This window comes from Chenopodium quinoa, unplaced genomic scaffold, assembly GCF_001683475.1.
Source record: "Chenopodium quinoa cultivar QQ74 unplaced genomic scaffold, ASM168347v1, whole genome shotgun sequence".
Taxonomy (NCBI): Eukaryota; Viridiplantae; Streptophyta; class Magnoliopsida; order Caryophyllales; family Amaranthaceae; genus Chenopodium; species Chenopodium quinoa.
Window position 1 is genome coordinate 18,170 of NW_018745419.1, and position 17,695 is coordinate 35,864.

Below are 17,695 nucleotides of genomic sequence, written 5' to 3' on the forward strand. Positions count from 1 at the left end.
GAAGATGAGAAGTTTGAGTGTGAAAATGAACAGGACAATTATCTAACCAAGTTGTACAACAATGGAGAAGTTTATAAGGATGAGGGATTTGGGAAAATAGTTTGAAGCCTGGCAGCTGTTCATGGATTAACAAAACCTCAAGGATGTGGTGAAGGATTAGTGCATTTAGTGTGGATTTGCAGTGGTTATTGACTTTGCCAGCAACAAGAGATAATGTTCAAGGTGCTCAGATGTGAAATGTGGGTGGAGATTGCATGCATCAGTGTTTCCAGATGGTACAACTTGGGCAATCAAAAGCATACAAAGCCTAGAGCATACTTGTCAAGGACTTGAGACAAGAAACAACATGGTGAATGTTAAGTGGGCAATGAGGGTTTTACTTGAAGACATCAGGGCAAACAATGATGTTCCGGCCAAGGCTCTGAATCAATTGTTATGGAAAAGATATGGAGTTACCAAGGCACAAACCACCTTGTATAGGGTAAGGACAAAGACTTTAGTGGAAATTCATGGAGGCCATGATGTTTCCTACAAGGAATTGCCTAGATACTATGATGTTATCAAGGAGCTAAACCCTAACTCATTAGCTTTCTGTGCATGGAACAATGTTGGTCCCAACAGACCTATGATGTTCAGATCCATCTTCACTGCATTTAAAGATGTGCTTGATGAGTTGAGTGCTGAGTGCAGAAGTCTGATTGGTGTAGATGGATCTGATCTAAAGGGAAACTATGGTGGGGTCTTACTTTCTGCAGTTGCTCAATAATGAAATATTTCCTATAACTTGGGCAATAGTTGGAGCAGAAGATACTACTAGCTAGATGTAGACACCCATTTGTGTCTCCCCAAAACCAAACCCAGTGATAAGTACCTTTCGCGTCGAATCATAATCGAATGAAGTGAAAGTGTGGAAAGTCTGGTGTTGCGGATAGTTTTAATTCTTTTCTCTTCTCTCTGTTTTGAAAACTTAATCCAGTTTGGTTGGTCCATGATAAGGATCCAATAATGGTGTAGTTGTATGGGGTTTGAAAAGACCTTTCCAACGATATATTATAAGCCCAATTCCGATAAATATCGAGGAAGTTATGGCCAAAATACTAAACTGGGCCCGATTTGGTTTTTATATGCGGCCCAATGATCTAGAGGAGGGCCTATTATTAATTATCATTCCTTAAGCTATTAGGATTGATTATTTTCTTTTAGAATACTCTAGGAGGTTCTTTTAAATCCTAATGGAGTTAGGATTGATAATTATGTTTTAAAGAGTTTGACATTGAATAAAACTACTCATTTTAAGAATCCTTGTTTTGTACGAAGTGGAATATATTCAGATTTTATTTACGTGCCTCATAATATTTATCCAAATTTTATATGGTTGGATAGATCTTGAAATTATCTTTCCAATGATATATTATAATATTAAATCTGAGTTATAACGAAAAAGATATGAATGAGACATGAAACTTTATCCAAAACTGATACCCTTCCACTATTTTGGCCATATCTTTTTATCTACAAATTATTTTAACCTGATTCTAATTGGGTTGGAAAGTAGACTTTAAGAGATTACCAACGACATATTATATGCCTTATTTGAACTTCCGGATCAAAAGATATGATAAAAACAAAAACGCGTGAATTTCTGAAATCAGCGCCAAACGCCAGCTATAGCGCCTGGCGCCAGAATTGGCGCTTGGCGCTAGTGTTGGCGCTTGGCGCCAATAGCCTAATGTTGGCGCCAGCTCTGTTTCAGTTGCGCCAATGCTCTGTTTTGTTAATTTTATCTTTTTGGCTGATTTTCTTTATAAATAACGTCGTAAAAACTTCGTTTTCATTCACCAACTCTCATCAAGATTTTCTTGATTATTCTCTCTCTCTCTCTCTCTCTCTTTTTCTAAACTAGCCTTTTCTCAAATAAAAAATTCCGCATTCGCAAGATCTAGAAACACCTAGCTATATTCGAAGTTGTCTTCTCCCTAGACGTGAAAGGTTTAATTTCTGAGGGTTTGGTCCCAAATCTCTATTTCAATTTTTTAATTTAATTGTTTTGTTTATTATTTTCCTTGAAGTTACTAACGTGTGTATTTTGTTATTAGAAAGAGGTACGAGGCATCAAAGTAAGTACTTTAATGATTAATTGATATTATGATGTGTTTATATTGTTATTATGATATTCCTGGTATCATGTTTAGGGAAAAGGTTATAATATCAAGTATGCTTATTATGATTCCTGTGATGTTTCTTACTCTCTTCCTAATATTTATGATTGTTAGTATCATGTTAGGGTTAAAGATTTGATTTTTATTGCTTAGTGACATGCTAGGGTTTGTTATTAATCTTGTTAGTATCATGCCTAGGATCTTGCTATTTTTATTATGCTTTAATATTAACATGAACATGATTATGATTATAATTGTTATAATTTATGATGATTATGAATATTATTATTATTATTATTATTATTATTTTGATGATGATTATTTTATTTATGATGATATAATTATTATTCATGATTATTATTATGATGATTATTTATTATGTTGCTTGATTTTTATTGTTATTGCTTGATCACGCCTTTTATGCATGTTTAAAGGGAATTTGTACTTGTAATCATGCTTAATAAGATAATTAATAATCTTGTTAGGTTTAATTTGATTGTAATTTCAAGTGATCGTTAATAATAGATTTATTTGTGCATTTAATTCAACCAACATAGATAAACAGGTTTAGGGTTAATCCTATTGATTGCATGTTAGTCAAGAAACGCACATGAATACGATCAGAATAAAGTAGAGGCCTATTATTAGGGCAGGTTCAATCTCTTTTAGGTTGGTTTTGTACCTTCATCCCCGAACCCTTATTTGGTTCTAGACCTTATGGAGTTGACGATCTCTTGGATCGTTAAGGGTTGTAACCTTCACCTCGTGGACGGTTTACAAGTTCCTAAAAAACTTGTTGGAGACTCTTTTGCTCTATCTTTTTCCCTTTTGGACGCCACCGTACTTCAGTGTATGATCACAGTGGGGTTCAAGCTAGGGGTTAACGCTTGAAATTATTCCCTACACTGGAATTTCTTCATATATCACTTGAAAAATGCTCTACAACCAAGTGGCAGGGGTGATGATTGGTGCATCATTAGTGATAGGCAAAAGGTATATTGGTTATGCTATATTATAAGTTACTTTAATTATAGTACACTATGCAATGTAAACCTAACACATGATGTTCATTTGTGCAGGGTATTGATCTTGCAATTTCTGAAATTTGGCTTAAAGTGGGCAGAAGGTTCTGTTGCAAGCACTTGGTTAAGAATTTTAAGAAGGAATTTCCTGGTTTATTGATGTTTCAACTATTCTGGAAGGCTGCTGGAGCATACAATCCATTCACATTCAAAAAGGCAATGAAGGCATTGCAAAAGGCCAATCCCCTAGCTCTAGTTTGGCTCTCAAAGTTTGGACCACAATCAAGATGGTCAAAGCATGCCTTTAATCCAATTGTGAAGTGTGATAGCAAGTTAGCAAAAAATCTAACTTTGTTGAAAGCTTTAATGACACCATGGGCATTGATAGATTCAGACCAGTACTAACTTTTCTTGAAGGTAATTCACTAGGCCTACCTAATTTTAAGATTTAGTGTTAGAGTAATTAAGAAAGAACTACAGCTAATTTGATGGCATAAAATTGTACTGCAGGTATTAGAAGACTAACTATGGTTAGAATGGCAACCAGAAGGGAAGCATGTGAGAGCCGGAGAGATGATGTTTGCCCTAACATCATGAAAAGGCTGCAAGTGATTAGCCATGAATCAAGGACATGCAAGTGTTTGAAATCTGGAGATGGAGAATTTGAAGTGCTTGATGGAAAGTCTGTGCTTCCTGTCAACCTAAGGGGAAGTGTGTGTAATGCTTGGCAACTGTCTGGATTGCCATGCAAACATGCTATGAGGGCAATATTGTATGACAATCAAGACCCTAGGGCCTACATTAGTGAGTGGTACTCTGCCAGCAGGTACAAACTGGCTTATGCCAACTCTATCAAGGCCATACCGGATGTGGAGCAATGGCCTGAAAGCAATTATCTAGATATTGCCCACCAGCAATGAAAAGAGGTATAGGCAGGCTTTCTAGGAACAAGAGGAGGGAAAAGGGCGAGCAAGCAAAATGGAAGAGGTCCAGGACTATAAGGTGTGGAAAATGCCAACAATTTGGGCATAACTCACAGATATGCCAAGGTGGCTTGACAGGAAAAGACAAGTTTGCCTTAGGTGAAAGCTTAACTACTCAGCCCATAGAAAAGCAACAAAAAAAGCAGAGAAAAGGTGTATCAATGAGCCAACCACAACCAACAAAAGTGGCATCATCTTCACAACCATTAAGAGTCTCACCAAGGACAAGGAAAGCTAAAGGAGGTGTTTCAGCATCACAGCCTGCATTTTAGTGTCTTAGGGAAATTTGTTCAAAACAGTGCATGTATTTTGAGAATGCTAAGCCAGTTATTTTGCTTATAAGTTAACTGTATGTGTCACACAGTCATATAGTGTATGTTTTTGGACAACTTGGATTAATGTAATCTTTTGCTTTTGACAATTCTCAATGAAATATAAAGAATTATTATTAAGTAAAGACATTGCAAAAACTCATACATTGTGCACAAAAGTAGTAATACTAATTTTATTCAACCATTTGCATAACAACGTACATCAGTTTTAATTCATACCCCTAATACATTCCCATCGACATCAACATTCTACTTCACCATACTAATCCCAATCTAATTCATCATATTGTAACAAAAAATAACATTACAAAATACATAAATAAAGCCATATTCACAATTAATTTAATGAAGTTTAGCAATTCATCCAGCCTTGAATTAACAGCAACAAGAGAACCTTGTTCAACCTCCAATTCACCGCCAACCCCGATTATGTCCTGCTCCTTCAACCAACAAAAAAAAATCGCATGCCCTGCACTGACAAATAGTCTTCTAGGGTTCTTTGTGGTCTCTTAAACCATCACTGCAACAACTTGGGGGGGGGGGGGGGTACACAATTGCAGCGCATATGCTTGACCCTAGCAATTCGATTGTCCATGGTGATTGGCTTAGAGAAATCTGACTGTTCTTCATGATATCAAAGAGAATTTGGGGAAATTCGTGAAATTAGGGTTTGAATAAAAGGGGGAAATCGTGAAATTAGGGTTTGAATAAAAGGGGCACTACAACAAAATAAAGCAAAGGTAACAATGCAAAACCATTGCCTAATATAAAAAAAGTATTTCCTTGTAGCTAAGACAACACATATGAGGCGTAATTTATGCCCCCGTTGTCTATTCATAAGGCAACACATTGTTATTCAAAGGCAACAATTTTGAAAGCTTAGGTAAAATGATACATAAGACAACACTTTAACAAAGACAACAAATGAAAAATGTTGCCATATAAGAAGATAATTCAAAAATGTTGTCACTCCCAAGCATTTAGTAGTTGGTAGGGCTCGAACTTGTGACCTCAGAGTCACAAGGTGAGTTTCCCACCAACTCTACCAAACTTGCTTATATATATATATATATATATATATATATATATATATATATATATATATATATATATATATATATATATATACATATGTATATATATAAACATATGTATATATATATACATACGTATATATATACATACGTATATATATACGTACGTATATATATACGTATGTATATATATATACGTATGTATATATATATACATATATATATATATATATATATATATATATATGTATATATATATATATGTATATGTATATGTATATGTATATGTATATGTTGTTATTTTAATATAAATGTTTCTATAGATGGCAACATAGATATTAATGTTACATTTTTCAAACAATAGTTTTGTTATTGTTATCTTTTCATGCAACAATTATTATATTTGTTGTCTTAGACAAGAAAAAAGTAACACTTTAAGCAACTGTTGTCTTATATATTCTAGAGCAACACTTTTTTTTTTTTTTTTCTGTTACTTTAGTTCAAGGTAACAAATAAGTATTGTTGCGTTAGATTATTAAGAGTAACATTTATGTAAGTGTTGCAATCTTAAGTGTTGCCTATTCTCATTTTTTTTGTAGTGGGGGAAATTGATTAGGGATATATAAGGATGAGGAAATCAATTTAGAGGGAAATCAGATTTGTTAATAGAGTAAATTTGTTATTAGGTCAGTAGTTATCCATGGTTAGGCTTAAAATCCTAATTACAATTAGTAATGTTACCAATGACTTAATTTTTTAAAATATAGTTCACCAAGGATAATAACTTTTTTTTACAATTTACCATTGATAATAATAAAAATTAGAGGTTTACCAAAGAGAATTTCCCAATAATTAACAATAAGTATCCATTACTTCCCCTTCCACAACACTTAGCCAAGGAGAGAATGGCGTCTAATCAAGGACAATACTTTTGTTCAAGTATTACTCTTTGATAAATCGATTTGACAAAGAAAAAGGTTCATAATAATGACCAATGAAGAAGAAGTTTTTTTAGGAGATACCGGGGAAAACGCATCAAGTCTTAAAGAGGACGTTCATAAACTACGAAATGCTGTTGTCATGCTTAAATGTATGATCACAGTGAGGATCAAAGTTGGGTGTTTGAAATATTCCCTACACTCGGGCACTTAGAATCAGAATAAATTCACTGATTTATTTGTAGGACATTAAATACTATAAGCACAATTACATGAATCACATTCATGATCATCTAAACACTAAGATCAATTCATAACACATAAAGAAAAAATAATAATACATTTGAAGCGTGAATCCACGTGCAATCGAGCAAGAACAACGAGAGATATAGAACCCCAAGTGTGATTCCTCTACTTAGTCCACGGGCACAGATTAAACCTCCACTAATGCTAGTTAGTTGTGATTGAACGCTTTAATCAACCTTCAATAGAGAAAAGAGAGACACTAACTAACCACAATCCACCACCACGAACACCACGAGCCACCAAGGGGGTGGCAGACCTTACTGATAGGGAGAGGGAGGGGAGGGGAGGGCCGTGAGAGTGAGAGAGGGATTAGGGTTTAGGACTTGGTTGCTTGAGTTACAATTAACTGACTTGTGAATTTTTATTTCAATCAAAGTCATGGATCTTATTTATTGATAATATCTATAAGTAAGAGTTCATTTCAAGCCCAAACTCTTTGTCCTAATCAATACTCTATCCCATCACTCCATATGGTATGTCATGATCTCATGAGGCCTATGAATGTGTCTCTTACTTGTTTGACCCAATACCCTTGTTGTGTGACCTTATAGGACCCATTCTATTGGGTTTTGGACTATTTAACTATCCCAAAGATCATTTTCCATATCTAGCACCAGACAATGACGACCCTATAGAATGAACTAATTATCTCCATAATAGTGATCCTTGATATATCTAGTAATTGCACTTATCGAAGACATAATTCCTTCAATCTCCCACTTGTCTGAGACAAGCACGCAATATTCGAATTCCTTAAGTGAATGTGCGTCCATTTGATAATATGATTTCATCTCATGTCGTGATCATATTAATCTACAAATCTTTTCTTGAAATCTGAGTTAGAATTACCAAACAAATGATTATTGTGTAATCCATTTAAGCACGACCATGCATTTTCTGAATTCTCCTTCTTCAAGAGGCCAAGAAACATTCCTAATTAAATAGGTAGACTCTATCCAATCTTGTGAAACCAAAGCTCCCACTCAATTCTTGAAGTAACCGGGAAACGTCCTTTGTAGCCCCCTTTTATAACATGACGTTTGAATGTACCACAGTTAAGACAATTATTGAATGGAGTCAATGTTCCACTCATGTCAAAAGAATTCACTAATATATCAGGAAGCTCTATATTTGAACTTTAGAGTAGGTCTATAGTTTGATCATGCATCATTCATTCATATCCATGGGTGATTGACCAAGCATTATCACTATGCCGTATAGCCCATGAAACTGCGCTATCTAATCAATCTTACATGCTAGTCCATTTAATGAAATCATTTATGTCCAATTTAATGATTTCGAACTAGGAACTTGAATAAATAAATGGATTTTTTTCATCTGTGGGGTTTCATTCACCAGGTTATCAACCTGATGAGCCCATAAATCCATGATTATTTTGGACATTTTATTTAACATTAAAACCATAATTAAATAAGATAAATAATAAATTTCTAATTAAACTTAATTCTGCAAATGAATGTATTACATATGTAATAAGTTTTTCTCAAAAACAAATACAACTTAAATTACATCATTAGCTTCAATCCTGTAGCTCTAGCATGACTCTCATGCTTGGGCTGCAAAAGGGGTTTAATAAGTGGATCAGTAATGTTCTTATCCGTATGAACTTTCACATCTTGACATCTCCTCTGCAAACGATCTCTCGATTGAGATGATACTTCCTCTCAACATGTTTGGATTTGAAGTGTGACCTTGGCTCCTTTGATTGAGCAATGGAACCATTGTTGTCACAATAAATACAACTCAATTCCTTCCTAAGCACGTACTTGGTACAATGTCAAACTATGTGAAGAATTTCTTAATCCAAACTGCTTCCTCAGCTGCTTCAATGGCAGCCAAATACTCTGATTATGTCATAGCGTCTGTGACAGTGCTTTCATTCGAACTCTTCCAGCTTACTGCTCCTCCATTCAGACAGAAAATGTACCCTAATTGGGATTTTAAGTCATCTATGTATGTTTGGAAACTCGTATCCGTATATCCCTTGACTACGAACTCATCTTCTCCGCTATACACTAGAAACATTCATTTAGTCCTTTTCAAGTACTTAAGGATGTTCTTTGCATCTGTCTAGTGTGCTTCACTTGGATTTGCCTGAAATCCGCTACACATACTTAGAGCATATGCAACATCCGACCTTGTAAATATCATGGCATACATTATTGACCCTATTGCCAAAGAATAAGGTTTATCAACAATACATCTCATCTCTTCTGGCGTTTTAGGGCACCGAGATTTACTGAGCGTAATGCCATGAGACATGGGCAGAAATCCTCTCTTAGAGTCTTTCATCGAAAACCTGTCAAGAACTTATCAATATAAGTCTCTTGACTTAGTCCAATCATCCTTCGAGATCTGTCTTGATGGATCTTGATTCCCAAAATATACCGAGCCTTACCCAAGCCTTTCATGGAGAAACAACTCTTCAAGCATTCCTTGACTGACTCAAGCATTGGTATGTCATTTCCCATGAGTAGTATGTCATCTACAAACAAGACTAAGAAAAGCATGCTGCTCCCATTGTATTTCTTGTATACAAAAGGTTCCTCTTAGTAGACATCTACTTTTGGCCTCCTGTCCCGACAGGAAGTGCAATGACGATAAATAAAACCATCTTCGTGTTGGATCGAAGTGAAGAATGCTTATGGATGACTGGCTAAACCGCAAAGACACAAAAATACTGGCCTAACCCAAAACAAATACAAAACAAGGTCTAATTAACTAAACCCGATCATAATTAGGCTTAAGCCCGTGCTTAAGACCTAATAATGACGGAATTAGAGGCGCCTAGGTTAAATTTAATGCTATCGTAGAAAAAGGCGTGCATCTCAATGAGTCGCGCTGGTCTGGCATGCGCAACTAATTCAGTTATGCGCAACAACCCAGCGCAACTTCTAGAGATGTGCTCGTGGAAGATTTAGAATTTTGTAAAAATATAAAATCGAATCTTACCATAATACCGCGTGCAAGACATTCTGTTGCGCGACCCATATCAGTGCAACTAAATTACTTGCGCTTGGATGCCACGCACAACTCATCCAGATGCGCGCGACACCTGCTGCGGCAGATTTCTTTAAACCCTAGCTGCACCCATTCCCTATAAATAGGGGCTTAATACGAGGCTTAAACACAGAAATGAACCTAAAATCCTGGCAGGAACTCTTGTGAACTTGTGCTACCAAACCCTCTTGTCCTAAACACTTATTCCTCTTAATCTTTGATACTACGGTGGAGGTTCCCGAACAAGAAGGAGTCCATAAATGTTCTAAACGGAGATCTGACAAAGAAAAGTGGTAAATTCCCGAGCACTTAGATAAATCACATTTACTTTTCTCGTTTAAAAGAACTTTAATCAATAAAATAGTGTTGTTTGACCATTTTATAAGGATATTTAATTAATCGATTCCACATAATATCTTGTGTTAAATAAGATTAGAGTTGAATAATCAATTGGTTGATTGATCACCTAAGCCAAGGCGAATCTTGTTTACTTTTTCTCCTTTCACGAATTTCAATTAAATAAAGAATAACGACTTTGCAATGTAATTCCTACGTGATTAATGCTTGTAAATAAAATCAACTAACTTAGTTTTAGGTATCACATTGCATATATTGTTTGGTGATGAAATTGTAAAAAAGGAAGAGCTAGTAGAGGCCGCACTAGGGCTAGAATAGCGATTCTCCTTTAAAGGGAACGTTATCTTAGTACCCTCGCTCCCGAACTCATTTCTAGTTTATGTATACCAATTTGGGCCTGGGTGAACTTACGATTTGTGCTAATTATCCCATGAACTCCACATGGGAGAAAGACAAGAACGAGGTTTGTGGGTTTTCCAAAAACTTATTAGCGACTCCTACTTGTTTCTTACAAAAAAACGTGATGATAGAATCAATTCTAATTCAAGGTCCCCCAAACAGTCAAGAATTCAAATCCTAATGCATCTTAACTAATGTAAATTCCTAGGCTTTTAAATGGCCATGGGCATCTAAGGAAGGACCCCCTATGATGGGAACACCCTCCTTACAGTGGCGACTCCGCTGAGGACTTAAAGGTTACAAGATTAGTTCTTAGTTATGGTCCAAGGTTTCCAACACTAAGTTACCTATGCGTTGTAATAGGAATTAACTTGGATAATCTCTAGTTAGAGAGCGAGACTTGAACACATAATATCTTCCTTTTGCACAAAAGTAAAAACCAAACAAGCAATATTTCATCATGCATAATCATAGCACACTTCAACCTTTGGGGATTGGCTCATTGACTAGGGGTTGCCAACACTAGGCTTCTATCCCAAAATCAATAACAATTATCTCACTCATATCGTCAACGAAATATTGAGAGAGCGATGTCATGAGTCAACACGTTGAGTGATTGATTTGTGTATCGTTTCTTAAGATATGGTACCCTTGGACACCCAAGCCTTTGACCTTAGAATGGAATTATGTGTATCTTGGCTTATGGTATGCGTATGTGATTATGTGACTATATGCGACGTGTTAGGATAACTTTCTTTTTTTTTTTTTTTCCTTTAGTTTTGTTTAGGTTCCAATTACAAAGTTGTCTCTTTGTAATTTTGAGTCATATTGGAAGGATAACTTAAAAAAAAATCGAAAAAAATGATGGCAAATAATAAAAAAAACATTCGAATAAAAAAAAATTTATGAGCAGGTGGCGCGTGCAACTTAATGAGTTGCGTGACCCCAGCCAGCGCAAGTGATTCGAATGCGCGCGCCAACCATTTTGATTTTTGCGAAAACAAATTGGCTCGTTCAAACAATATATTCATTGAAGAATATTTTAAGGGTGATGTTATCCATTCGAACATATTTTTAATTCTTTTTTCTTCTTTTTATCTCCTAAACAAGCGTATCGATTTACTTATCCTTTCGTACTTCTTTTAGGGCCGGTTTTCAAGCTTGGGAACGAAGACTCCCAGGCGCTCGCATTATAAGTTTACCATCAAACAATCCACCCCTTTCAAACCACCTTCCCTCGACAACTAGTCCTAGCTCGTTTGAGAGAAGAAAAGGCTCAAGAGGCTGAGGAAAGAAGAATTAAGAAACTTGAAAAGGCTGAAAAAAAAATGCCAAGACTCCAGCCTTGCAACAAAAGATGGAACAATTTTCCGTCAAAGAAAAATCGTTGGAGAAGCTTGTTCTTTGTTCTACCATGGGGTATAAGTACTTCGACGTAGAAAACTTTGCTCCTCCCCCAGGACTTGCTTTACCAAAAAAGTTCGTAGCTACGGACTTGCCAATATTTAAGGTGACCAATAATCCACAAAACCACTTAATGTGTTTTACTGGCACCACGACATTAAAGGGAGTTGATCCTAAGTTTTATGCTTTGACTTTCCCTTTATCTCTAGACCCAACCGCGAGTGAGTGGTACTATGGGCAAGATCCAAAATTCAAAACAACATGGAAAGATGTAGTTTCGGCTTTCATTACCCAATATGAGAGTAACATAGAGTTCAAATTGACTCTACGTGAACTTGAAATGCTTAAGCAAGGCGACGATGAAGGTTTCCTTGCTTTCTATGGTAGATGGCAAGAAAAGGCGGCTCACCTTGCCCAAAGGCCACCTGAACTCGAGTTAGTACAAAAATTCATTGACAATTGTCATGAAAAGTACAACAAGAATCTAAATTACCTTGGTTTAAACACTTTTCAAAAGGTCTATTATGTGGCTACTAGGATTGAAGATGATCTTGCTAAAGAAAAAGCAAACAAACCTTATCATCATCAACCTAGGAATAACTACAAAAAGGGGAATGATAATACTTCATCCTCTATTGATGTATTTGCGACCTCCACACAATATAATAACAGTAATGATCCTCGTAGAAGATGGACAAAAGAAATAAAATTTACACCATTTCCCGTGAGCTATAAGGAATTATTAGAAAAATTGAATGAAAAAGGTCTACTTATACCAACAGGGCCAACACCACCCACTCCACCAGAAAGAAGGTACGCTCAATGGGATGCTAGTACTTATTGTGTTTATCATAGTGGCGTTGGGCATGATACCAAACGTTGCTATAACCTAAAACACAAAGTACAAGATCTAGTAGACGATGAGAGAATTCCCACGCCTAAACCTAACAACAATGTATCCCCACTAGGGGTATTTCACATTGATGAGGACCATATGGGAAATGATATGTTCAATCCTTTGGACTATATCACACCTATAGGGAAACCTCTAACCACAACACTCATAGAGGCAACTAATGAAGCGTGTGGGTTATGGGACGACGACTTCCAAGACTTCTATGTCTCTAAGTACGCCGCCATCCCACCTCCATCTTGTCTTTAAAAGGAGACAAATGGAGCACTGGATTGGGATCATTTCTTGGGGAAGTCACAAGAATTATTAAATCTCTCCTTGGATGAACAATGACATCAAGCACAAATCATGGAACATATTGAAATGGAGGAACGTTCAAAGCCTCTAAAAGAAAGTTGCTTCACGAGTCCTACAACTAACCCAAATGAGATACATCATCTAAATCATTCTGGGCGAGTTTACCAAGCACCACCAAATGGATCTTCGACCACACAAAATCAAAATAAAACTCAAGGTCAAGTACAAAACTCAATACCACCTCCACCTGAGGTGGAAGATCCATTGGTCAAACAACTTCGCCAATCCAAGGCGAATGTTAACATTTGGAAACTCCTAAGTAAATCTAAAGAACATAGGAATTCTCTTATGAATACTCTAATGGCTTTGTCTGTAAGTACAGACCCAACCCCCCAAGATCTCGTTAGCTTGCTTACTAGCGAGAAATCCGGCAAATCAATCATTTTCACTAATGATGATTTACCTTCAAAAGACACTACCCACAACAATGCATTATACTTAACTGTGGGGTACAAAGGGTGCAATATCCCTCTCACTTTAGTAGACAATGGGTCGGCTGTAAATGTGTGCCCATTACAAACAGCAAAATATCTAGGCCTTAATCCAGAAAAAGATTTTCAATCAACAACACAAAGCATTAGGGCCTATGACAACTTGAGGAGATCGGTGTGTGGAACTGTTAGCTACCAATTACCACATGCCCCATTCAAAAGATGGTTGAATTCTACGTCATTGACATTAAACCCACATTCAACCTTCTACTTGGACATCCTTGGATACATGAGCTTGGTGCAATACCATCCTCACTTCATCAAATGATTAGGTTGAACTATCAAGGGCTTCCTATGACTATACATGCTTCTCCTTTCAAAATAGCCATAAATGACCAATCGCTTCTAGAAATAAACCATGATAATGATGAAGAGGACATGTGGGATTTGCCGCTGAGCCGATCTGCACAATTAAAATGGAAGAAAGACTTGAAGAACCATTCAAGTTTGATCTATATTCCACCCAAATAGTAAAAAACATCTTGTTTAAGAATAGTTACTTTCCTGGGATGCCTTTGGAAATAGGAATGAAGGAATCTCTTTTACTTCCTATCCCAAACAAAAGTTTCTCTTTTGGATTGGGATACAAACCAACTAAGAAAGAACTAGAGTCTCATGATGCTAAAAACAAATCACGTAGAGATAACAATAATAAAGGAAATTTTTTTTCCAATCTTACCAACAAACCCTTAATGGACAATTCATTAGGGAGGGAGAAGATTACCCTTGCTATGAATTTCCAGAACCATTAGTTCTGGGAGGAACCAAGAAGCCTGGATTTGAGATATTTCATGATAGCTACTTCTTGAATGATGATCTCGAAATCGTTGAATCAAAACACCTTAGGGTGCTATAATAGGCAAGCATTCAACTTGCTATTTAAACTAGAGCAAAACCATGTTGCTACCATGACTAATCAGAATGCCATCCAAGATGAAGATTTTGACCCAACCTCGTGATCACCTCTTCTAATGAAACCTTTGAGCATGGATGGAGGAAATCTTTTAAGTGGACCTATCATAAAGGTGACAAGCTGAAAATCGTCACGGCGAAGGGAAAATGTTTGAAGAATCAGATGACGAGTTTAGCTTAGACTTTAAGGAAGCTGAAAATTTGAGCCTTGTGCCCATTACTGAATCTTTATTTTCTAGTTCTAAGGACAAAGATCCCAAAAAGGATTCTTCTCTTAATGTACTATCTTTCGAATTTAATAATATGAGCTCTATTTCCGAGTATATGCCTTCTCTTGAATCTTTTGATTGCTATAACAAATCAATCTAGTGAAGATGATAATATTTATAATTTGGTTGAATTAATGAATGAACGAGAGCGAAATAACCCTATAATTGAGGAAACTGAAACAGTCAATATAGGAACTAATGAAAACAAAAGAGAAGTCAAAATTGGCTTAACTTTAAATCCGGAAGAGCGACCGATTCTTACATCGACACTCAAAGAATTCGAAGACGTGTTTGTTTGGTACAAGGACATGCCTGGAATAGATAGGGAAGTTACGGAACATACCATTCCCTTGAACCCTACCTTTCTAAACCAGTAAAACAAAAACTTCAATGAATGAAACCTGATTTCTCTTTGAAAATAAAAGAAGAAGTACAAAAGCAATTAGATGCAGGTTTCATTTGCGTATGTAATTACCCAGAATGGGTAGCGAACATCGTCCCAGTCCATAAAAAGGATGGACGAGTTTGCATGTGTGTCGACTTTAGGGACCTTAACAAGGCTAGCCCTAAAGACGATTTTTCTCTACCTCATATTGATATATTGGTAGATAACACGGCTGTACATGCGATATTATCCTTTATAGATAGATACATAGGTTACAACCAAATCCTAATGGAAAAAGAATATGAAGAAAAGACATGCTTTATCACCCCTTGGGGTACGTATTACTACACAGTCATGCCATTTGATCTAAAAAGTGCAAGATATACGTACCAAAGAATGGCTACGACTCTCTTGCATGCTATGATGCATGAAGAAATAGAAGTGTATGTGGATGATATGATTGTAAAGTCCAAAGCTAGAATGGGACACATAAAAGCTTTATGCAAAATTTTCACTCGCATAAAAGAATATAAAATGCGACTGAACCCACAAAAAACGCGCCTTTGGAGTAACTTCTGGTAAGTTACTCGGATACGTAATGTAGGGAATATTTCAAGCGTTAACCCCTAGCTTGAACCCCACTGTGATCATACACTAAAGTACGGTGGCGTCCAAAGGGAAAGAAAATAGAACAAAAGAGTCGCCAACAAGTTTTTTTTAGGAACTTGTAAACCGTTCACGAGGTGAAGGTTACACCCCTTAACGATCCAAGAGATCGTCAACTCCATAAGGTCTTGAACCAAATAGGGTTCGGGGATGAAGGTACAAATCCAACCTAAAAGAGATTGAACCTGCCCTAATAATAGGCCTCTACTTTATTCAGATCGTATTCATGTGCGCTTTTTGACTAACATGCAATCAATAGGTTACCCTTAACCTGTTTATCTATGTTGGTTGGATATTAATGCACAAGTAAACTTTGGCGATCACTTGAATTATAATCAAATTAACTTTAAATAAGATTATTAATTATCTTATGAAGCATGATTACAAATACAAATTCCCTTTAAACATGCATAAAAGGTGTGATCAAGCAATAACAATAAATATCAAGCAACAATAATAATAATCAATATAATAATATATAATTGCAAATATCAATAATAATAAAAAACAATTTTAAAAATAATCATGAATCATGTTAAAGCATAATAATAATAGCAAGATCCTAGGCATGATACTAACAAGATTAATAACAAACCCTAGCATGTCACTAAACAATAAAAATCAAAGCTTCAACCCAAACATGATACCCACAATCATAAATATTAGGAAGAAAATAGAAGGCATCATAACAATCATACTTAGTATTAAAGTTACCCTAGACATGACACTAGGAATTAAAATAACAACCTAAGCATGAACTCTATATCATAACATCAATAAAAACCATTAAAGTACTCACTTTGATGCCTCGTACCTTTTTCTAATAACAAAATACACACGTTAGTAACTTCAAGGAAAATAATAAACAAAACAATTAAATTAAATAATGGAAATAGAGATTTCGGACCAAACCCTCAGAAATTAAACCTTTTACGTCTAGGACGAAGGCAACTTTGAATATGGCTAGGTGTATCAAGATCTAATGATGCGGAATTTTTATATTTGAGAGAAGGCTAGTTTAGAAAAGAGAGAGAGAGAGTAATCAAGAGAATCTTGATGAGAGTTGGTGAGAATTGGTGAGAGTTGATGATTGTTGATGATCAAAACGGAGTTTTTACGACGTTATTTATAAAGAAAATCAGCCAAAAAGATAAAATATCAAAAACAGAGTTCTGACGCAAATAAAATTGGATTAGCGCCAACGCTAGCTATTGGCGCCGGACGCCAACATTAGCGCCAGGCGCCAATGCTAGCGCCAGACGCCAAGCGTAGCGCCAAGCGCTATAGCTGGCGTTTGGCGCTGATTCAGAAATTCATGCGTTTTCTTAAAATCAGATAGAAATTGCCGTACAGGAGGATAAAATCGTATTTTCCTCAAAAAACGTTCTTTGATTCTAATTAAAACTCTAAAAAGTCAACAAAAGTCAATTTATCAATGCTAATTGAATTAGAAATGAAAAGAACCTTCTAGAAGAATCTAGAAGACTAAAACCATTCCTAATTGCATTAGGAATGATAAATCTATATTAGGCCCTCCCCTAGATCATTGGGCCGCATATAAGGCTCAAACCAGGCCCAGTTCAGTAATTTGGCCATAACCAATTAGTATTATGTGCACCATGGTGCACCTAGAAATAGGTACACCTCGCCCAATCTGTGCCCAAAAGAGGAAGCCCAGACAATAGAAGCCCTTGGAGTTTAGTTTTTTTTTTTTATTATTATTAAATAAAAGTTCCTCCTCTCTCCA

General features: G+C 36.1%; 1 protein-coding gene across 1 annotated transcript; it reads left to right on the forward strand.

The window, feature by feature from the left end:
• Positions 1-346: 346 nt before the first annotated feature.
• On the forward strand, positions 347-4,101 carry LOC110713496. Its single transcript, XM_021891941.1, has 4 exons — positions 347-739; positions 3,239-3,513; positions 3,570-3,598; positions 3,692-4,101. Exons 1-4 carry the CDS (start codon positions 347-349, stop codon positions 4,099-4,101), a joined length of 1,107 nt encoding a protein of 368 aa, XP_021747633.1.
• The last annotated feature ends 13,594 nt before the right edge of the window (positions 4,102-17,695 follow it).

What these genes read in the sequence shown, in the direction of transcription:
- LOC110713496 (XM_021891941.1), top strand. Translation starts at nt 347, where the DNA reads ATGGTGAATGTTAAGTGGGCAATGAGGGTTTTACTTGAAGACATCAGG. An exon ending in TAAAGGGAAACTATGGTGGG is followed by an intron (nt 740 to 3,238) that starts GTCTTACTTTCT and finishes TCATTTGTGCAG; the next exon opens with GGTATTGATCTTGCAATTTC. An exon ending in ATTGTGAAGTGTGATAGCAA is followed by an intron (nt 3,514 to 3,569) that starts GTTAGCAAAAAA and finishes GGGCATTGATAG; the next exon opens with ATTCAGACCAGTACTAACTT.